Source organism: Physeter macrocephalus, unplaced genomic scaffold (genome assembly GCF_002837175.3).
Source record: "Physeter macrocephalus isolate SW-GA unplaced genomic scaffold, ASM283717v5 random_34, whole genome shotgun sequence".
NCBI classification, from domain to species: domain Eukaryota; kingdom Metazoa; phylum Chordata; class Mammalia; order Artiodactyla; family Physeteridae; genus Physeter; species Physeter macrocephalus.
In genome coordinates, this window is record NW_021145320.1 from 113,353 (window position 1) to 135,370 (window position 22,018).

Genomic DNA, 22,018 nt, shown 5'->3' on the forward strand with positions numbered 1-22,018 from the left:
TGTGGGCCCCATGGTGTGATGCTGTGTCTGTATATTCTATACAAAGGTACTTGTCCTTTCCCTTTGTAAACTACATTTGACATGGATTAAACCAGTATAAACAGCTGCTGCCTCTGTGCATGTGTATAGGGAGGGGTGGATGATGGGGTGGTATGAACAGAGGCAGTTAAGGGGTTAATTCCTGGCTGCAGTGCGGGGAAAGGACTTGGCTATGGGTTTGTAAAGCAGTGTGGGGTTGGTCTGCTCAGGGGCCCTGGAGCACTGTCGGGTAGGGGTGAGGCCGGGACCTGGACTCCTGACTATTGATGGGTAGGGGCTCCAGGTTAATTCCTTATCGATGCAGAATCGTCAGCTCATTAATCACAGAAGAGGTCAGAGCTTGGGGCTACAGAGGGGTTGCAGGCTCTATCCCCCAGTCTAGGGCCGGAACAGCTATAAGCTTGGGTGAAAACGTAAGCCCCAAACCTCTGTCCCCTTCTAGTCCCTTGAAGTGAGCCAGGGACCAAAAATGGAACGACCATCTCAGTCCCCTGTGGCTTCTTCTGTTCTCCATCCTAGTGACCAACAGCCTGGTATAGTTAACTGCCCAGATCAGATCAAACAAACAGTAGGAACCCCCTTTAACCAAAGTGGACCCTCAAGTCAGGGAACTGAGGCTGGGCAGCCAGCACTGGAGATGGAGCTTTGTCAAACGGTTATCCCCACGGCTGCCCAGTGCCAGTGAGTGAGCAGCATTCTGGGTACTTGGGCAGGGGCTCAAAGCTGCAGATGAGTCCTTGTCCACCACAGAAAGCTGTTCTGACAAAACAAGATTCTGCTAAAATTCAAGACTTCAGAGTATCTTTATGACTCCAGACTCCTCTCCTTCACACATTCTCACACAGCAGGCCCACCCTCCATCTTCCCAAATCTCAGACACACCTGTCTCCTCTGGGATGCCCACAGTGAATATTATAGAATCAGGTCCAGTTGGCAGCTCCTGTCCCTCTCTGCACCCAGATGACAAATCACCCTGGTTGGAGTCCAGCAAAGGCCCTTCACAGGCCCAGGCCCAGCTTGATGACACCAAATATTCTGAAAGCAAGGATCCTGAGGCCCAAGATTCTAGGGAATGTATGTGGCCCGTTGAGGCAGAGCAGCCCCAGTGATGGCTGAGGGTTTGGAAGAGAAGTGGGCGATGCCCAATCCCCACCGGACTGGCTCCTTTCGGCTCTCTACTCTCCCCTCTCCCTGCCTTGGACTCAGTCAGTGGGTCCTTGATGGCTGGTTACTTCCACCCTGGGGACCATATGCTCTCTAACAGGAGACGTTAACCCAGAGTGAGGGCATGAAACCCGCCCTGCTGTGGGGTCCTTGAGCACTGTCGCGTGCAGCACTGCCACCTGTTGGCCATGGCTAGGAATGCAGCCATGCAGGCATAGGAACTGGCTGCCACAGTGGTGGGGGAGTCCCAGAGAGCTGAGGCGATGTAGGGAGAGCTTGGCTCTGGAGACAGAGGGTCCATCAGCCCTGAGACTATCAGGGGTCAGCTCCCACCCAGAGCTTTTCCAACCATCTCCTTCACTGCCGGTCAAACTTTCAAAGCCCATCCCTGCCCCCCAAGTCCCTCGATCACCACAGTAAGCTCATTAAATCAACAAATATTTATTGAATGCCAGCTATGTGCCAGCATTGTGCAGCAGTGACTTGTAGAATGGTAGATGATACAGGACTCTAAGGCTGAAGCCACCGCTTCTGCCTACAGAGGATCCAAGTGGGTCTCCCTCAAGGAGATGAAGGAGTTTTTTTCAGGCCAGTGGTTCTGGTTCTGGTCTTTAGGGCTCCTGACTCAGCTTGTCCCAGCTCCCGTCTGGCACTGCTGTCTTCCTGCTCCCCACTCCATCTGCCCATTACACACACATCTTACAACTTTCGTGGATCTAGCGGCTTCCTGGCAAAGTGTGGTACAACTGGACAGGCCCCTCCACCTGTGTATCCTCAGCTCCCCACTTGGCTTCCACATCAGACTCCCTGGCAATGAAAAGCCTGAGTGAGCTGCCAAGCGGGATCCACAGGCACGGCACTCCATGCTGTGGGGCCCTGCCCTTCTGAGACCTGGGAGCACAGATCACAGCCCCTGCCCCAGCCTGCCCCTACCCTCTGGCACCTCCCTGCAAAGCTCACCTTCTAGTCAAGGAATCAGAGATCAATGCTGGGGCTCGTCCTCACCCCTACCCCCCACCCCCAGCTTTATTAACCCTTCACAGCCTAAATGCCACAGGAGTCAGCAGCCTGACTGTTGCACTTATCCAAACACAACCACTGCTAGGCTTCCGCAGAGACCCGTGCAGGCACTCCTGCCCCTAGAATCCTGGGATAAGCAGACCACCACAGTCCCCAGGACAGAGGCCCATGGAAATTCTCTACCTGGAGGACCATAAAGTCCCAGAGGGCTGCAGGAAGTTGAACCAGAAGAGGACCCCACCCATGGATGTAGCTTATGCGGAGGTGTCAGGCATTTATTTCTGGAGCAGAGGTGAGGTGTGTAGGGCAAGGACCTCAGCACTGGACGCAGCTGCGCATGAAGTTGACACAGAGGCTCGTGTAGTAAGTAGGGTAGTCGCGGAGATGGCTGACGTGTGCAGATGACTCGAAGTCCACAGAGTGCACCAGGACCCGGTGCGCCAGGCGTGCCTCCACCATGCGCTCCACGTCCCTGGCCAGGACCACCTCGTCGGCCCTGGAGTAGAGGTAGAGCTCGGGCCAGCGAGAGGCTGCGTCGAGCAGCCTGTCATAGAAGTGGGTGTGGAAGAGGGAAGTGAGTGGCGCCAGCAGGACGTGGAACAGGACTGCCACCAGGGCAAAGGCCATCAGGAGCAGCAGGCGCAGCGCGGCAGGCCGGTGCTCCAGGATGGCTGCCAGCGCCCTCAGAGCCCCCAGCAGGTTGCTATCACCAGGACCGCTGTCAAAGATGGTGCCCACCACACGCAGGTGGCAGAAGCGCCGGTGGGTCTGCAGGAGCTCCAGCACGTATCGGTACAGCATGACGCCGGCGTTGCTGAAGACGTGGAAGAGCAGGGGTTCCTTCTCAACCTTGTAATCAAAGAGCAGCTCAAGCAGCTTCTGGGCCAAGACACGAAGTGAAGGGATGCCCAGGGACTCGGAGAAGAAGACCATGTGCCAGGGGGCTGTGTATCGGATCACGATGCAGCCCTGAGGAGAGGAGAGAGGCCCTGTCCATCCTCGGGGATGGGGTGGGGAGGTGGGGACCAGCTAAGGTCAGAGGGGTCCAGCAGCTCCAATTTCCACAGGCCCATAAGCTGGCAGTGCTCCAGGCCCTGCTGCAGTCTGGGCAACAGATCACCTCTCCTAGACGCAGGAAGGTCCACTCCAGGCCCATTTGTGGAATAAGCGCTTCACGCTGGCCAAGCCCCCTCAGCCTGGGATGGTATACGAGGCCTGGAGCCCAGAGCTCACTTTGGAAACATCTGGGCTGACCAGAAGGAAGCCTCCTCACTCTGGTCCGCTCCCTGTCTCCCTCCCACCCCTGACCCTGCACCCTCATCTGCTCAACTCGGGCACATTTAAGCCCTCACTGCTTTGCTAACACCCTGCTACAGCGACTCTGCTCTTGCCTGTCCCGACTTCCCAGGAACAAACGGGTATCCCCACAAGACCCAACACGCGAGACAGCCTGCAGACCCAGCCTTGACCACCAGAGGCCACCCGTGAGCCAGGCCCACGTGGCGTCAGTCTCCGGCCACTGCCACCTTCCCGCAGGGCCCTGAGAACAGAGGCCATACTCCCAAATGTCTGGTTCCAAGGCCTGGGATCACTCCTCACTCTCCCTGAAATTCCAAATATAGTAAACTCCGTTGTTCCTCAAATTCTAAAATCTTAGCTAAACTCTCTCTAGGCCTCTGTACCCCTCAATGCCTGGGTCAAGTACACCTCAAGGTCTCCACACAGATCCCCTTCTAGGCCAATTAGAACAGGCAGCCAAAGCCACCGTTGAGTCCTAATCCTCTCTCATTAACATGTGCCAGAGACAAAGGGCCCTTTGTCGGGGGAACCTGAGTTAGGCAGGCTCTGGGGTCAGACAGTTCTGGGCTCAATTCCTGGGACCAGCACTTATTAACAGTATGGATGAACAGCAATTTACTTCATCTTTCTGAGCCTGCATTCCCATCTGTGAGTTGGGATAACATCCATCTCATGGGATTGTGGTGAAAATGAAACAAAAAAACGTATCTCGAGTGCCCAAAACAGCACTTGGCACAAAGTCCTCAGCTAAGAACAGCAGTCATTAGTGGTGGTAGGAGTCATAGCAAGGAGAAAATTATATGCGCGCAGTACTTGAATGACCCAGAGCCAGAGAGAGATGGTCAGCTGAGGTAACCCTGCCATCAGCCTCCTGACCTTGTCCCCTCCCACTGACTGTGATCACATGTGCCCCAACTCCTCCTGGCTCTGCTCTCACCAAGACCCTAGCGTACCTAAGCACCCCTCCCAAGACTCTGCAGCGGGGGTCACGGATGCTACCTGGCCCCGTAGATCTGGAAAATTTCACAAAGAGCTCTGCTCCAACTCCCCAGAGGGTCCTTTCCACCCACCCTCAACTTACACACAGCATCGCCCACGAATGCAAACATACTCCACACCACCACCACACACACACGACCCTTGGGACTAAACACAGCCTTGTCTGCCTCACACCCCACAGATGCAGACACCCATGGCACCCACTGCACCACCTGTGAAGTGCACAAAAAAGCACAGCCACCAACGCACACCCAGAGCGCACACACCACTGTAGGTATTACCTTCAGGAGCCCACACACGTGCGTGTGCACATGCCCACACATGCTTCTCCCCAGAAGCATTCCCATGCAGAACCACCGGTTGATACAGGCATAAACTCAGCAGCAAGTCCTGGGAACTCATCATCTCTGAGGGCGCATGTACCCTCCACCTCCACGTCACCCGTGAGTGCATGCACAGAGCTTGCCTTGTGAACGCCCAACACACCCTGTGAAGGAAGGGCACATACACCAAGCTTCCCTGGGCCTCGCTCTAAGGTTTCCATCTCTGCTGACACCTCCCGAGTCAGATGCTCCTAGAACCCCCCTGCACCAAGGACCGGGCTCTCACTGGCTGTCCGATCCCAGTCTCTTCTCTCTCCCCTGAAGCCAACCATCTCTCCATCTCCACACACGCTCGGTCCCAGCCTGATCCATCTGCCCTCACCTCACTCTCCTGTATTTTCAGTCTCTTCCTCGTTCCAGATTCCTGCTCAAAACGATCTCATTAAAAAAAAATTAAAGCCTCTGCCTTCCCACCATGTTCCCCTCTAACTCTGTCCCACCCTCTCTTCACCTTCCCAAACTTTGACACCCACCCTCTCCACCTGGTCCCCTCCCAATGACTCCACTCTGACAGCTGCACTGCTCTTACCATGGTCGCCCACGTTCTCCCGAATGGCTAAATCCCATGACACCTTTCAGTCCCCACCGTACTTTCCTTCCGGCAGCATTTGGGATTACGAGCTCTTAGAAACACTCTCTGGTAGCCCTGGCTCTTCAATAAGATAGAAACAGGAAAAAATGGACTGTCCTAGACTTATAAGAGACTTAAGGAACGAAATAACTAGATGCAATGGGCGATCCTGGATTGGACCCTGGTTTGGGAAAATCAGCTGTAAAGGACACTTTGGCGACTATCAGAGAATCTGAATATGGACTGGAAACTCGATGAGATTAAAATGTATTAACATGGGACGGTGGAGGTCATAGTCCGAAAAAAAGCAGGATACAAAATAGTGTATTCAAGAGATCTTATTTAGGTAAAGAAAAGATGCACAAACAGAAAAAAAGCTGAAAGGATATATACTAAGGCTAAATAGAGGTGATCTCTAGGGGACAGACTATGACTCTTTTAAATAATAAAGTATCAGGAGTTTGGGGTTGGAAAATTTTCTCTACCCCCATCTTATCCTCCTGACCAGGGGGTAAAGGCACCCACTCCTTTCCCAGACAACCCCTGCCAACGAGCGCTGCCACCTCAACCCCTCTGCCTTCCCTGGGATCACTTCCTCCCTCCACTCCATCACTTCCTCCCATGCCGTCTGCCCCAAGAACATCTTTCCTCTCTCCCTCGACAGTGGTCCATTTCCCTAAGACTCTCTTCCTGTGGATTCCATCACATTCCCCTGAGTTTTCTTGTCCATCTGTAGCCACTCCTCCTTTCCACGTGGGACCCTCTTCCTCTTCTGCTCCTTTAAGCTTGGGTTCTGTCCTGGGCCTCTTCTCCTTGCCCTCTACACACTCCCTGGGGGAAATCTCATCCACCCCAGAGCCCACGGCTTCTCTTCTAGTGCTCCTTGTTTCAAAGAACCCAGGATCTGCTGCAGCCAGAAACCTGGCATTGCCCAGACCCCTCCCTATCCCTGTGCCCACACACAATCTCTCATCCAATGACCACTCTACCTCCTAACAAGCTCCTTGATCCATCAACTTCCCTCCACCAGCACCACCAGCCCCAAGGTCTTGGCCACCTCAACAAACTCACTTCCCAGCCTCTGGTCCTGGCCCCCACAATCCTTTCCCCACTCAGCAGTGAGGGACTCTCAGAAGCACAAGTCTAACATCACACCCCTGTTTAAGTCCCCTGAGGACCCTCCCAGCCTCACCTCTTCACACTTGCCCTTTCTTTTGTCCTCTGTTCTGGCCACACTCACCTATTCCTAGTCCTCTGCCTGCCCTCAAGGATCTTAGTCTAATGGAGAAGACAGACAAACTAGCCTCGCCCAGTAAGTAGAATTCAGAAGCAGCTGAAACTACTTAAGGAATAAGGCAATGCCAGAGGACCAGGCTTGTTGGTTGAGGGGAGGCCTCAAGCTCAGAACTACATCTTTCCTCCAACTCCTCTCCCATTCCAGGGCCACCACACACCTGGGGCACAGCACAGACATGGGTCAGTGGGGGGAGGCTGAGAGGAGGGGGCCCCAGCTGGCCCTTCTCCCAGGTGACTGCCATTCCTCCTCAGTGCAGGGCTTCCAACTGGTGGCTGGGGGTCTGTACTGACGCCTCCCTGCTTTGGGAGGTCTTGGCTGAGGAGGGCAGGGTCAGGCCAGCGGCCAAAGCTGTGAAAGGGACTTCCCAGATATAACCAGGCCCTCTCAAGGCTCTCTCCAATAACCACAGCCTCTACATACAACTCTTGGTGCCTCCTGAGATGAAGCAAGGAAACCTCAGTCCTGAATCTCTCTTCCAAGAGGCCCTTCTACTCTGGAAATGTGAAGGCGCCATGGTCAGCCCTAAGACAGAAACTCACCTGGTCAGAAAAGGAGAAAGCCCCAGGAGTTCAGACTATGCCCAGCACACCCGGCCCAGGTTCCTGCTGCCCAGAGAGGCAGCACTAGCCAACAGAGACTTGAGGTCTGGGCTGACTCCGCAGCTGGGAGCACATCTGGGATGGGCTGTCCACTGTGGGGCTTGGGGAGGAAGGAAGGGGGAGCAGGTCAGGGGGCTGAAGGGGACAGACCAGGCCACAGAGCTGGCTGCAAAGGGTGGATAATCCTGCCCAAGTCCCCATGGGCCCAGCGTCTTCCTCACAGGCTATTCTTGGTGCCATTCCCAGGCCTGCCTGGGCTGACTGGTGGTCAGCCTCCACTGCAGCCCGGAGATGAGGGCAGCCAAAGCTGGGAGAGCCCCACAGAGCGGCCCCAGCGCACTGGGCGTCCGCACACCTGCAGTACTCACCCTTTTGTGGTAGATGGCGCTGTATTTGGCCAGGTTCTTGTCTGTGCAGCCACCCCAGCCCAAGAGAATCACCAAAGGCTGTCGAGTCCCCGCCTCCTTCCCGCCTTGGTTGGGGCTGTTCTCTGAAACACAAGCAGGGTGAGACTGTCATCCCTGGAGTTAGGGTTCGGGGTGGGGGTGACTGGCCAATCCAGAGCCAAGGCTGCTGGCAGGGGAGCGCCAGGTGCCAGGCCCAGGCATCCTGCCGGTCCCTGTGCCTCAGGTTCCCAGGGGGTTCCTTCCTCTGTCCTTCACTTCAACTGGCTTTTAGGCTTCTCAGGAGGCACTGCAGGGTAACTGGAAAAACCCACCTGAGGGCCCCTTTCTTTAGTGACTCAAAGACATAGCCCAGGTGAGAAAAGTGAATAAATACTTCTGCCATGCAATTTCACCTTCTAATCCAGGGATCTGCAAACTACAAGCCATGGGCCAAATTCGACCCATGATCTGTTTTCATATGACCTTCAAACTAAAACTAATAATGTTTTTTACATTTTAAAATGGTTTTTTAAAAAATCAAAAGAAGATTTTGTGATGTGAAAATCATATGAAATTTAAATTTCAGTGTCCACAAATAAAGTTTTATTGAAACACAGCCCAGCTCATTCATTTACATAACGTCTACGGCTGCTTTCAAGCTAAACAGCAGAGTTGAGTAGCTGCAACAGAGACCACGCAGTTCACAAAGCCTAAGATACCGCCCTTTACAGAAAAAGTTTGCCAGTTGCTGTCCTAATTCCATGAGCAGATGGAAGAAGAGGGCTTTAAAAGGAGAAATGGGGGACTTCCCTGGTGACGCAGTGGTTAAGAATCCGCCTGCCAATGCAGGGGACACGGGTTCGAGCCCTGATCCGGGAAGATCCCACATGCCACGGAGCAACTAAGCCCGTGCGCCACAACTACTGAGCCTACACTCTAGAGCCCGCGTGCCACAACTACTGAAGCCCGCGTGCCTAGAGCCCGTGCTCCGCAACAAGAGAAGCCACCGCAATGAGAAGCCCACGCACCGCCACAGAGTAGCCCCCATTCGCCGCAACTAGAGAAAGCCCGCGCACAGCAACGAAGACCCAGCGCAGCCAAAAATAAATAAATAAAATAATTATTTTTTTAAAAAAAAAGAAATGGATAGGGCAGTATAAGCAGGGAAGTGAAGCAGACAGACTCTGGCGGCCACTACCAAACCACCCACCCTGTCCTGACAGAGAAGAATAACAGCCGGTATTTACTGAGATTTAACCCTCACAACAACAATACGAGTAATATTATTACAGATGAGGAAACTGAGGCACAGAGTGGTTAAGTTACTTGCCTAAGGTCACACAGGAAGTGTAGAGCTGGGAATCTGGTCCCTGCTCCCCACCCTAGCTAAGTCACTTGAGACCTTCTGTGCCACCAGCCCCGTCCACAACTAGAAGCTCATCTCCTTCGGTGACGTGCCAAGGCACAAGCCACCTGCCTCCTCCATGGCTGCTTCTGAAGGCTTTCCTGCAACCTTGTCGGTCAGACCTCATCTCATTTCCCCTGCCAAGTGAGTACCCACCCTCCTTGGGGCGACTTCTGTGCACGGACTGTCTGTTGCTAGTTATCTGCCCTTCTGAAAGGACCGGGGTGTACCCTTCCAAGGATCAGGCCACTTGGCTATGCTCAGCTGCCACCCTAAGATTTATGGATGCTGGTGGTGACCTGGCAACAGTAAATTTCAAGGCTAGTTAAGAGGATGGTAAATATAAATCACTAACCTTTGGACAAAAGGAAGACAACAATTTCCTGTGGAAATTAATGTGATTGAAAAGTTCAGTGTTCCTGCTCTCCAGCAGTGGCAACCCGGCCTTTGGAGATTAACTGCCTGCACCCATGGGGATGCCAGACTGAGTTGCAACTCAGCCTGGACCAGGAGCTCCCAGCACCTCAGTCCCTGGCTGACCCCTGCCAGCCGTCCCAGGCTCCCCTGACACTGGCTTCAGCCTCTGATAAGAGAGATGGCCCCACAGCTCTAACCAGGTCACTCTAAATATTCTCACCACCTTTCTTGGCCTAGTGGCCTCCTGTCCTTGGCCAGGGCAGCTCTTCGCCTGCACTGGCCTTTCTGGTGGAGAGGCTCTATCTGGGCCTCACTGGGGCCCCGGCCCAACCTTGCTGGCAATGACTACCCGTAAAGCTCAGGCTGCAGCAGCCTCATGCGTGATAATCGACAGCTACAGTTTGGATCTGCCTTTGACCCTCTGAGGTCCAGCAGCTGGATTTCTGAGACTTGCTCCAGGGAGGCTCCCTAACCTCTGTGCAGCTGTCTGAGTATGGGCTCCCCTCGCCCAGCCTATGGGGCTCCCCTCCCGGTACCACCACCAAGACACCAGCAAAGGGTTTGGGGGTTTATCTCAAAAAGAGAGAAGGCAGCCAGGGGCGGTCACATCCCCTGGTGGCCGCCCTTACCAGCAGTGGTGGGGCATTCCCAGTCCGGGAAGGTTCAGACACTTCTGCCGGGCCTCTGAGCTGCCCCTCACCCCACAGCTGGGCTCTATAACTCCACTTTGCTCCACTGCAGGTTTTGCCGGCACCCTTGGCTTCACCAACTCAGGCAGAAATGACTCTTCACCAGACACACATCTCCACGAAGAAACTCAGAATACGGACACCCTGGACACACTGCCTCTTCCCAGAGCCCAAGCTTTCCATAACATTCCTAAAAGGAGGGAATTTGTCCTCCTACTCCAGCCAGGCATTTGAGGCCGCCCCCCTGATCCACAAGGTGCTCCTCCTACCCACAGGCATCTCCCACTCCCCAGACACAGTCTCTTCCCAGGGCCCCCTCTCCATGCCCATTCCTAACTCAGAGCCTTTGTCATGACCTCCTCCCACTGGAGCCACGCTGCCCATTCTGATTCTAGACATGGAGCACTATAGACCAGAAAAGTCCAGGATGCTCCGGGAACATGGCTGAGAGAGTGATCGTGAAGGGCCTCCCACAGGAAGACACGCTTGCTGTGCTGGCCTTGACGGACCGTAGGAGCATGCCAGGTGGAGAAAGGGCATGAGCAGGGGCAGGGGACGATGGAGATGTTACAGTTGCTCTGGGGCACAGCAAGCAGTCCTAGGAGGCTAGAAGCCTGGAAGAGGGAGCAGCAGTGGGCAGGAGAGCTGCCAAGAGTGGGACAGGGGCCCCATCCTGCAAGGCCCCCAAGCCATGCTTAGGAGTCAGGATTTTATCCGGAGCAGTGGAGAGCGAATGAAGATTCTGGAACTGGGGGAGTGGCATGATCCAGTCTGTATTGATTGATGACTCGCACAATTACTCGTATAATGTCTGTCTCCCCTCAGCCAGTAGGCTCTGTGAGGGCAGGAACTGGGTTTGTTGCATTCAGCGCCACATTCCCGGCGCCCAGCACTGTAGCTGGCCCATCTAGGCACTCAGCAGAAACACGCTGAATGAATGAACACGTGCCTGCAAACTGAAGGATAGATCCAAGGAGAAAGAGCTGGCATTCTTCTTGTTACCCATTGCCCTTTCCAGAGTAATAAAAGTAACAGCTATGGCTATTGTTATTTATTGCCTTATCCGGACCATGACTCCTCCATTCTCTGTAAAAGCCCCTGCTCCTTTTATGCTCCTTCCACGGGTCAGCCCCCTCACCCCTTCCCACTGCTGACATCTCCTGGCCTCTGGCCACTGCCCCTCAGGCACTGAAGTCTCGGGCACTGGCTCTGTCTCCCACTTCTACACCAGGACTTACAACAGCCCTGCACAGGCAATCAAACCCACCTTGGTCCTAAACCACCCCAAACCTCTCTGAATTCCACATCTCCTTTAGCTCCTACCTCCCCCTCTTTCCCATCACCAAGAAAAACAATAACAGCAAAAAGAGAACTGTGTCAGGCACTATTCGAAGCACTTTATATATCAACTCATTTAATCCTCACAACAATCGTACGAACAAGGTACTGTTATTATTCTCATTTTACTGATTAAAAACTAAGCCACAGAGATAGTAAATAATTGTTCAAGGTTACACAATTAATAAGCAGTGAAGCTGGAATCCAAACCCAGGTGGTCTGACTCAGAGACCAGCTCATCACCACTACCCCAGGAGGCCCCCTGGGTAAAAAAAAAAACAAGTCTTAACCAAATCTCTTTCCACTCAGCTCCAAACCCGTACACATGGCTGCCTCTGTATATCAACAGATCCAACACCAACCTCTTCCACCTGCTCCTCCTCAGGGACTGGCCATCGCAGTCAGAACCTCAACATACGCTGCCTCATTTGCTCCCTCGACCACCCTAGGAGTTAGCTACTATTGCTATCCCCATTTTACAGATAAGAAAACTAAAACACAGAGAGGGTAAGTCTTTTTCCCAAAAAACACACAGCCAGGAAGTGGCACAGCCAGCAACCATCTCTGGACCACCATGCCACACTACCCCCTGCCTCCAGGACCTCGCACATGTTCCTCACTCCCCAGCCCTCGAGGCTGATGTTCCATGTTATGCTTTGCTAATGCCCACGCCACCTGCTGAGTCAGCTCACTGTTGACATCCAAGAAGCCCCCCCTTGATGCCCTCCCCAGCCCCTTCATCACTAGACTGGGTTAGATGCCCCTCCTCTGTATTGTCACAGCACCACCATCACCATGCCACTGTGCTTATCCACTGCACTGAAAGGGCCTGTTAAGAATAGGTCGTGTTACTACTGTAACACGCAAGGCAAGAGTTGGCAAATGCCTGAACCAGAGCAGTGGGGGACAGGTAGGAAGGGGGAAGGAAATGATAGGGAGAAGAGAATCACAACAATTTTGGAACATGTATTAAAAGCCTCAAAAAACATGTACTCTTTGACTTAGTAACTCTACTTCTATGAAAGAAAAATATTTAATCATACGGAAATAGTCTGTAATACATTAAGCAGATCATAGACATAAATGTTAAGAGCTAAAACTATAAAACTCTTAGAAGAAAATGTAAGAGTAAATCTTTGTGACCTTGGATTAGGGAATGGTTTCTTAGGACTAAAAGTACAAGGAATAAAAGAAAAAATAGACTTCATCAGAATTGAAAACTTTTGAACATCAAAGGACACCATCCAAAAGTGAAGAAACCAGACTTCCCTGGTAGCGCAGTGATTAAGAATCCACCTGCCAATGCAGGGGACACAGGTTCGAGCCCTGGTATGGGAAGATCCCACGTGCCGCGGAGCAACTAAGCCCGTGCACCACAATTACTAAGCCTGCTCTCTAGAGCCCGCGTGCCACAACTACTGAAGCCCACGCACCTAGAGCCCATGCTCTGCAACAAGAGAAGCCACCGCAATGAGAAGCCCATGCACCCCAATGAAGAGTAGCCTCCACTCACCACAACTAGAGAAAGCCCACGTGCAGCAACAAAGACCCAATGCAGCCAAAATAAATAAATAAAAATTTTTTTTTAATGAAGAAACCCACGGAATGGGAGATAATTTTTGCAAATCATATATCTGATAAGGGGTTTGTATCCAGGATACATAAAAAAAACTCTCACAATTCAAAAATAAAAAGACAAATAACCCAACTTTAAAATGGGCAAAGGATTTGAAGACATTTCTCCAAATAAGATGTACAAATGACCAATAAGAACATGAAAAGGTGCTCAACATCACAGTCATTAGGGAAATGAAAATCAAAACCACGAGACAGCACATTATACTCACTAGGATGGCTATAATAAAAAGTCAGATAATACAAAGTGCTGATGAGGATATGGAGCATTCAGAACCCTCATACACTGCTGGTGAGAATGCAAAAAGGTGCATCTACTTTAGAAAGCAGTTTGGTAGTTCCTCAAAAAAAATTAAGCATTGAGTTTCCATATGACCCAGCACTTCCACTCCTAGGAATATACCCAAGAGAACTGAAAACATATGTCCACACAAAAACCTGTACACGAAAGTTCACTGCAGCATTATTCACAATAGCCAAAAAGTAGAAACAATCCAAATGCCTATCACCTGTAAATGGATGCATAAAATGTGTATATCCATTCAATGGAATATTATTTGGTCATAAAAAGGAATGAAGCACTGCTACAACATGGATGAACCTTGAAAACATATGCTAAGTTAAAGGAGTCAGACACAAAGACCATATATTGCATGATTCCATTTATATGAAATGTCCAGAATAGGCAAATCCACACGGTAGAAAAGTAGATTAGTGGCTGCCAGGAGCTGGAGGGATGGGGAAATGGGGAGACACTGCTAATGGTTCAGGGCTTCTTTTGGAGGTGATGAAAATGCTCTGAAATTAGATAGTGGTGACAGTTGCACAATTTTGTAAATATACTAAAAACCAATGAATTGCACATTTTAAAAGGGTGAATTTTATGGTACGTGAATTGTATCTCAATAATGTTATTATTTTAAGAATTAACAGTAACACATTAAGCGAAAAAGCAAGTTGCAAAGTATGTACAACAGAATAGCTATATACATACATACACACATACCTACACATACTTATGCATAGAAAAAATACATCAAATATTAATAGCAATTATTTTGGGGATCAGAGGCAATTTCTTTTTCATGATATTTTTTTCTACTCACTTTCTAAAATCCATATGTATCACTTTTGCAATGAGAGTTAAAATATTATTTTTTTAAAAAGAGTGGGGGGAGATGTCCTGCCGAGTCAACAGCACTTGAGAAGTCAAAGAGATCACGGATATCCAGAAGCCCCTTGGCGAGGCAGAAGTATTCTTTTCAACACTGGCACTTCTTGAGTACCCCACAAAACAATTTAATCCTACGGGCTCTCTGTCCTCTGCACTTTTCTCAACAAACAACACTGACACCAATAATACAAGAATTACAGATACATACTATATTATACAACAGTTCAAGTCATAAAACTAAAGCATAAATTGGATTGCGTATATCCCAGGGGCATATGGGGAAGACAAAGGAAAGGGCTGACCAGGCATAAGAATCTGTGGAACAATATGTGCTTTTCTTCTGCAAGCCAGAACGAAAATACAAAGAACCTATGTTTTCTTCTTAAAATACAAGGAATAAAAGGATCCTCAATTTCCTCTACTCCCAAGAAATACTTTCTAGAGTCTCACAGTTCCTATATTTAAACCAAATTACTTCATTTTAAATTTACTTTTTTTTTTGAAGTAACAGCATAGGAGAGTAGCATGGTATCTAGGAGTGCATACTGTATAAAACCATACCTGGGTTCAAATCTCTGGTTCCGCCAGCAATAACTATGAAACAGACCTTGAGCTAGTTCTCTAAGCTTCAATTTCCTTATCTGTGAAATGGGGATAATAATACATAGGACTGAATAAGATAGTTACTACTGAGGGCTTAGCATGTTACCCTGGCACAAAGAAAGAGTTCAATGAATTGAAGTTATTATTACTTCATGAGGAATGCATGCTCACTGTAGAAAAAGCAGAAAATGAATATCTCATAAAATTGGAACCATACTGCTTTTGTAATCTGCTTTCTTCAATTTAGCAATATATTGTGACCATCTCTCCCTGCCGGTTTATATATCTCTACACCATTCTTTTTAGTGGCTGCAGAGCAGCTATAGAATATTTCATAATTTATGGTGACCAAGCTCCCATTATTGGACATGATGTTGTTTCCAATCTTTTGCTGTTATAAAAATACCTTAATGGACACCTCTTTCTTCCTGCATGTCCTTAATTGTTTCCTAGAAATGGAACTGTATTCAGGAAGTACTTCCTGATGGCAACTGAAATCTGCATGCACAGGCTTTGGAGTGAGGCTCCCAAGTTGGACTCTGGGATAATTTGGGGCAAGATACTTCAACTCCCCTGAGCTTCTGTTCCTCATCTGTAAGACGGGATAAGAGTACTCCCTAATTCACAAGGTGGTCGTGAGAAGTAATAAAATCATAAGAGGGGTTCCTGGCAGGCCTGGCATGTGAGCCAGGCATGGTCAACAATGTAAGTGCAACAGAAACCACAGAGACCTCAGGCAAAGGAGGCCAGCAAAGGGTCCTTCAGGTCTGGAGCTCAGATCCAGGGCCTAGCACGGTGCCTGGTATAAAGCAGACAAATTAGGAAGGGTTCTTATTAATGCATGAAAGAAAAGATACCGTGATTTAAAAAATAAACAAAACTCCCCTGTTTTAAAAAGAAAAGCACCTACGGGGTCCCCACAGGCAAGACAAGGGTCTAGTCCCAACCCTGCACGCGGGCCTTTGAGGCCTCTCTGGTATGACAGCTCTTGAGATTTTCTCTCCGGCTCCTGAAAGCACCTGGCGGCCTGCCGCCAGGGCCCTGCTCTCTCGGGCCACTCTCAGTCCCCCCAGCGCCCCTAGTTCTGCACTTCCTGCTGCTCCCAATCTACCTGTCAGCCCTCCCGCAGCTCCAGGTCCAGCTTGGGCCACTCTACTCCAGGAAGGCAGCCGACCCCTGGGGCCCACCATGGTGGTCTGGACTGTGGTCCACCCCAGACTGTTTCCCCGGTGCCAGGGAAAACTTCCTGGGGGTCAAGACAAGGTCTACATTTCTTTCACCCCGGCAGGCACTCAGCAGAAGAACAGACTGACAATTAAGCCTGGGCCTACAATAAACCTATCACTTCCCTTCTCTGTGAGCCCCCCCGCCCCAGAAGGCTTTCTTTGTACTCTAAGAGTAAGCCCCTTGTCCCAGCCTCATTAATTCTGTGAATCAATTATTTCTAAAAAATGTTTACTGAACATGAAAGCAACAGGGTGCCTTTAAGAAGGCCTGCTGGTCTGCCAGTGAGCCACAGTGGGGCCCCAGGGCAGGACTTGGCTGACCATTCTCTGGCTGGGAGGAGGGGCAGCACAGCCCTGGCCTGGGATGGCAGAGCAACTTGGGCGGGGCCCAAGTGCTGCCCTCCCTTCAGCTCATTTGGCACTTCATCCTTGCCAGGGTCTGGCAACACTGAGCAAAACCCTCCAACAACACGACAGGGATCTCTGCTGTGGGAGCCCTGAGAACAGAACCTTCCCTAAGGAAATAAGATGAGAATACCCGATTCTCACTTAGGAGGGTGAGGGGATCACTGGTCAAAGAGGAGTGGGTGGGATGGGGGGAAATGCTAGGTCAAGGGATCAGCTTCAGCAAAGGACCAGGCAAGGGCTTCCCTGGTGGCGCAGTGGTTGAGAGTCCTCCTGCCGATGCAGGGCACATGGGTTCGTGCCCCGGTCCGGGATGATCCCACGTGCCGCGGAGCGGCTGGGCCCGTGAGCCATGGCTGCTGAGCCTGCGCGTCCGGAGCCTGTGCTCCACAACGGGAGAGGCCACAACAGTGAGAGGCCCCGTACTGCAAAAAAAAAAAAAAAAAAAAAGGACCAGGCAGACGACCCTCGTTCGGCCCAGAGAGCCACAGATACTTGCTGGTGGGAATCCCAGCAGAAGGACCCTGGGCTCTGAATGACCCCAGATCTGTAGCTGCCTTCCAGCTAACTGATGTGCCAGCAGAAGCTGCTCGCCTCTCTATCAACTCACAGCAGTGCTGGGCTCTGTGGCTCTGATGCTCAATTATGGGGGAAAAGCAATTCCAGAAACCGAATATGACTGTCCTACATACTTCTCCACCATTAAACAGTAATTGCAAAAGAGAGACAATCTCTGGACCCCCAAAGATTGTGAAGCCCTGTCAGCCTGGAGGGGAGCTCTCTGCAGACAGGAAGAAAACAGATTCAGGGGATCACAGTGCTGTCACTTCCTTCTGAGGCCCATACAGCCTTGAGTTCAGCTCTGGGCTATGCACTTTGAGAGAGAAAGGAATGAGAAACCAAAGCCAGTGCAGAGGAGCAATCAGAAGGAGGAGGCTATTAGAACCACACCAGAGGAGGAACAACTGAAGGCCCTGCAGGTATTTCTCTTGGAGAAGAGAGATGAGCTGTCCTCTTGAAAAGAGAGGAAGAGAGACTACCTTGGTCTGTGTTGCAACCACCACGACCTCCTAGCCCTGCAGTTACCATGTCTTTGTGAAACCACCTGCTTCTAAGCCCTCAGCCCTCCCCAGAACCACAGCTCCTTGAAGGAGCCTGTGTGTGAGTCACTTCTGAGGCACCAGCAACTAACCCATGGCCAGGACACAGCAAATGCTGAACTGAAAGCAGAAATGACAGGAAGGCCTACTGTGGCTCAAGAAAGGGAAGTGCTTTCTAACAATCCCAGTTGCCTCCAACAGGCCAGGATATTTGGGAGGAAGCATCCTGTCAGGGAAGGGTCTGGTGGCAACAGCATGCTCTCATGCCAGGAGAAGGATGCAGGACAAAGTGGCCCCCTGAGATTTCTTCCAATTCTAGGACCCAGCCCCCTGCAGCAGGGATGGGAGCCACAAGGGGAGGAAATATACCAACGGAGCACCTGCTCCATGCCAGGCACACACATCCAGTCACTACCTTGTTAACCCTCACAACAGGGAATCTGAGGCTCAGAGAGTTTCAATAACTTGCCAAAGCCATAGAACAGCAGGAGGTAGAACTGAAATGCAAACCAAGACCGCCAGGTTTCCCACGTGGGATGAAGGAGAACTGCCCTCCTGGCCATGAAGAAGGCAGCTCCAGCTCTTTGTAGCTGAAGGTTCTCCAAGGGCAAGATTATTAACTGGCTTTATCTCCCACTGATGCCAAAACTTTTCAAAAGCATTTTTACATCTATAAGCCTACGAGCCCTCGGCCGACAGAGGGCTCTAGGGAAAAACAGCTGGTCTGGAGCCATCTGTTCTGGGGGAGCCTAGGGGTTGCACTCCCCTCCTAGACCCCACCCAAGGAACACAAGATGCTATGGGAGGGGTCTGGGAAGGCTCTCCTGAAAGAGGTAACATCTGAGCGAAGCCTTAAATGATGAACTAGGCAAGCGAGGGGGCAGTGTGGGGCAGCAGAGGGAAAGGGCATTCCAGACAGAGGAAATGGAGGGAGCACAGGCAGAGAAGCAAGAAGTGTGTGGAGAATCACAAGCAGTTTGGGGTTGCTAGAACATAAAACTCAAATTGAACAGTGGAAGGACACAGTGATCAAAGAGGTAAAGCAAGGTCTGCTAAATTATGGAGGACTTTGAATACCATGCTAAGGAATCTGGATTTGATTTATCCTGAGGGCAATAAGGAGCCACTGAAGGGTTTTATGTAGAACAGTGATAAGATCAAAGCTTTGCACTGGGAAGATGGTTGTGGTAGCAATAGAAGAGGCTGAGCTGCAGCTGGAGGTGTGAAGATGATGTGGAGTAACGCAGGCAAGACATGCAGCTCAGGCCGGGGTGTATGTCAAGGCTCCTCTACCATGATTCCCAATCAGGGCCAAACTTTCCATTCTCTGGGCCCCCAATCCGACTCACACTGCCAGGGATCCAGACCCGCTCTACAGGCTACTAATTTTGTGGAGCCTCCCACACATCTTTCTGTAATGATGTGACTGTAGAGAGGAAAACAAAGCTAATCATTAAGCTCACTCTGTGCCAAGCATTATGCTGGGTCCTTTACACAAATAATCTCAGTTGTGCAACCAACAACCCTAGGAGGGGGGTTACTATTGGTACCCGAGCTGTGCATATGAGGAAACCGAAGTTCAGAGCTGGAAGCCTGCCAAGGGTCATCCAGCTACTAAAGGGAGGAGTCAGGATTTGAGCAGACTGCTATTTCATGGCAGAGACGGCTCTGTAACCACTGCCAAGGAGAGTGCAGAGGAGGGAGGGATGAAGGTTCTGTGTCCTGGGCTTTTGCATGGACCCCAAGGAAAATAGTGGATGAAATATAATGGATGGGACCCCTAACCACAACTGCCGAAGAAAGGCTAGCAGTGGGAAGCCCAACCCCAAACAAAGGAATCAGGAGGGCCTTCAGCTACCAGGAGAGAAGCGAAGGTACGGGCCTGGGAACTCCGACTAAAGAGACTGAAAGAAGGGCCCCAACATTCGGGGTTAGGGGTCGGGTAGACGCCGGGAAGGGGCGGGGCTCGGACACCAAGAGCACTCTGGGGGAGGAGCTTACTAGGGGGCGGGGCTCTCTGGACCCGACCAAGTCTAGGACCTGCGGTGAGGGGGACCCCCCCCGTGAGGGGGTGGGCCGCGAGAGGACAGGGCCGCAAGAGGGGCGGGGCCACAGCTGCGCTTGACACCCACAGACTCCTTAGGTCACCTCCCCACGACTGGACCCAACCCTTGTTCCATACCCTGGCTCCGGCAGGGCTGATCCGGGATCTCGATGGTGTAGTCCAGCTGGGCCGAGGCCATGATGAAGGCGCCGGCCCTCAGCTCGGGCCTCCGGCCGGAACTCTCGCTCACGTTCCCGCACCTCACCCGGGGGCCTCCTGGGCACCGCCCAATCACCACCCACCTCCCTCGACGCTACCCAATCCCTGAGCCGCGCTCTCTGACCTCCCGCCTTAGCAACCACCGAGTCTCTCTCGGGGACTCTCGCAGCACACTGCTAGCTCGTCCCTAGCAACCATGCCCCGCCCCGCTCTATCCCTGGCCCTCAGCCACTGGCTGACTCGCTTGATCTGGATCAGGTATTGGCCAGCCAAGACGCCGGTCAGGAAGAGTCCCCACCCTCCTGTGTAGGTAAGAGGGTCAGCGGGAGAGTTGCTGTGTTCTGGGGTTGGGGAGGGTCTTCCTTCCTAACCGTGTGTTATCGTACCGGGTGGACAGCAGTGCCCTTTGACTTACATCATCTAGCTATTTCTGCTATCCTCTACCAGCCGCAGCTCCGAGGGCTGGAGGTAGAAAACCGTACAAAACGGCCACAGGAATGCGTGCCAGCCCATCCTCCACCCAGCTGGTTGAGGAATATTACGACTGGTGAGGTGGGTAGGATGCAAAGGAGGTGCTATTTTCTAGCGAATACTTTAGAGAATGCCCTGTTCGTGTGGGACATAAAGGGGCTGGGGGTACAGTTTTCTTAAATTTATCCGCGCGCTTAAAAATATTTACTGACCACCTGTTAGATAGGTGGACTCTAGTGAGGATTAAGTTTTTGGCTCTGACTTCCATAAATCTTAAAAGGAGAGGGAGAGAAATCATGCATGAGCCAACTGCAATACTGTGCAAGGGGTAAGTACTACAAGAAGAGTAGGCCCTAAGGATTTTAGGAGCTCAGAATTAGAAGGGGCATTTATGGCAGTGCTGATGGCTCTTGAGCTGGGCTTTGAAAGACTTGTGGAGATATGAGACCTTACAGGGCTCAAAGAGAGGAAAGTGAGGGCTTCCCTGGTGGTGCAGTGCTTAAGAATCCGCCTGCCAATGCAGGGGACACGGGTTCAAGCCCTGGTCGGGGAAGATCCCACATGCCGCAGAGCAACAAAGCCCATGAGCCACAACTACTGAGCCTGCGCTCTAGAGCTCGTGAGCCACAACTATTGAAGCCCGCGTGCCTAGAGCCTGTGCTCCACAACAAGAGAAGCCACCCAATGAGAAGCCCACGCACTGCAACGAAGAGTAACCCCCGCTCGCCGCAACTAGAGAAAGCCCGCGTGCAGCAACAAAGACCCAACGCAGGCAAAAATAAATAAATTTATTTATAAAAAGAGAGGAAAGTGAGGGGTTGGTGCCAGGAATTATGAGCATTTCCTGGCCAGAGGAGAGACTAATGGGAGAGCAACCTTGGAGGAACAGGTAGGCCCAGATTCTGGAGGGTCTTTGATACCACTCTCAACTCTGAACTTACGGGTAGATCTTACTGATGGAAAAAATTTCCAATGCATTTTACACCAATGAGCACAAGAGCTTAGACTTTATCCTAAGGACAATGGGGAGGCTGCAGGGCTTTAAGTGGAAGAGTAACAGTCAGATTTGTGTTTTAGAAAGATCAATGAAGAGAATGGATTGGGGATTGGGAGAAGGAGGGAGACCAGTTTTGGAAGTTGTTCTAGTAATGGGGAAGGATTATGGTGGCCTGAAACACGGAGAGGTAACAGGATTGAAGAAAAGGGGATGGATTCCTTAGACAAGTTTAAAAGAACTGGACTTGGTAACTGGTTGGACATGGAGTAAGTAGGAAAAATGAAGAATGACTTCTAAATTCCTGCCTTGGGCAAACAGAAAGGAGAGTTCTTAGGAGAGGGTCAGTTCTGGGCATGGTGAGTTTGAGGTGCCAGTGGGACATCCAAGTGGAGGTGTCCAAGAGGCAGTTGAGTATGCCTAACTGGAGTTTGCAAGATAAGTCTAAACTGGAAATTAAAATGTGTAGTCTGTCGTGCCTTATATGGCAGCCACACGAGTGGATTGATTTGTTGGGCTTGCTCAGGGAGTATGTGTAGAG

The 22,018-nt window shown here is 51.2% G+C and overlaps 2 protein-coding genes across 3 annotated transcripts in view; one reads left to right on the plus strand and one right to left on the minus strand.

Annotated features, from left to right (window-relative positions):
• Positions 1 to 1,584: 1,584 nt before the first annotated feature.
• Positions 1,585 to 20,071, minus strand: TMEM53 (transmembrane protein 53). 2 transcript variants are annotated; one of them, XM_055082184.1, is made up of 3 exons: positions 19,932 to 20,022; positions 7,740 to 7,854; positions 1,585 to 3,192 (listed from the first exon to the last, which is right to left on the minus strand). In XM_055082184.1, the coding sequence occupies exon 3, from the start codon at positions 3,154 to 3,156 to the stop codon at positions 2,539 to 2,541; it is 618 nt and encodes a 205-aa protein (XP_054938159.1). In that variant the 5' UTR covers positions 3,157 to 3,192; positions 7,740 to 7,854; positions 19,932 to 20,022; the 3' UTR covers positions 1,585 to 2,538. The 2 variants fall into 2 exon arrangements, with proteins under 2 accessions (XP_054938159.1, XP_007113835.2); XM_007113773.4 differs by having other exon boundaries at positions 1,586 to 3,192; positions 7,740 to 7,861; positions 19,932 to 20,071.
• A 142-nt stretch (positions 20,072 to 20,213) lies between these two features.
• The window catches only part of ARMH1 (armadillo like helical domain containing 1), a 37,356-nt gene continuing 35,551 nt past the window's right edge, over positions 20,214 to 22,018 (plus strand). Inside the window, exon 1 of the mRNA XM_028483469.2 lies at positions 20,214 to 20,322. The gene's annotated coding sequence lies outside the window, so the exon portion shown is untranslated. The remainder of the gene's footprint in view (positions 20,323 to 22,018) is intronic.

Excerpts from the sequence above, each read along its gene's own strand:
- TMEM53 (XM_007113773.4), bottom strand. The coding sequence starts at position 19,992 with ATGGCCTCGGCCCAGCTGGACTACACCATCGAGATCCCGGATCAGCCC. Across the intron at positions 7,862-19,931 it reads TCAGCCCTGCCGGAGCCAGG|AGAACAGCCCCAACCAAGGC; the intron begins GTATGGAACAAG and ends CTTGTGTTTCAG. Across the intron at positions 3,193-7,739 it reads GCGCCATCTACCACAAAAGG|GGCTGCATCGTGATCCGATA; the intron begins GTGAGTACTGCA and ends TCCTCTCCTCAG.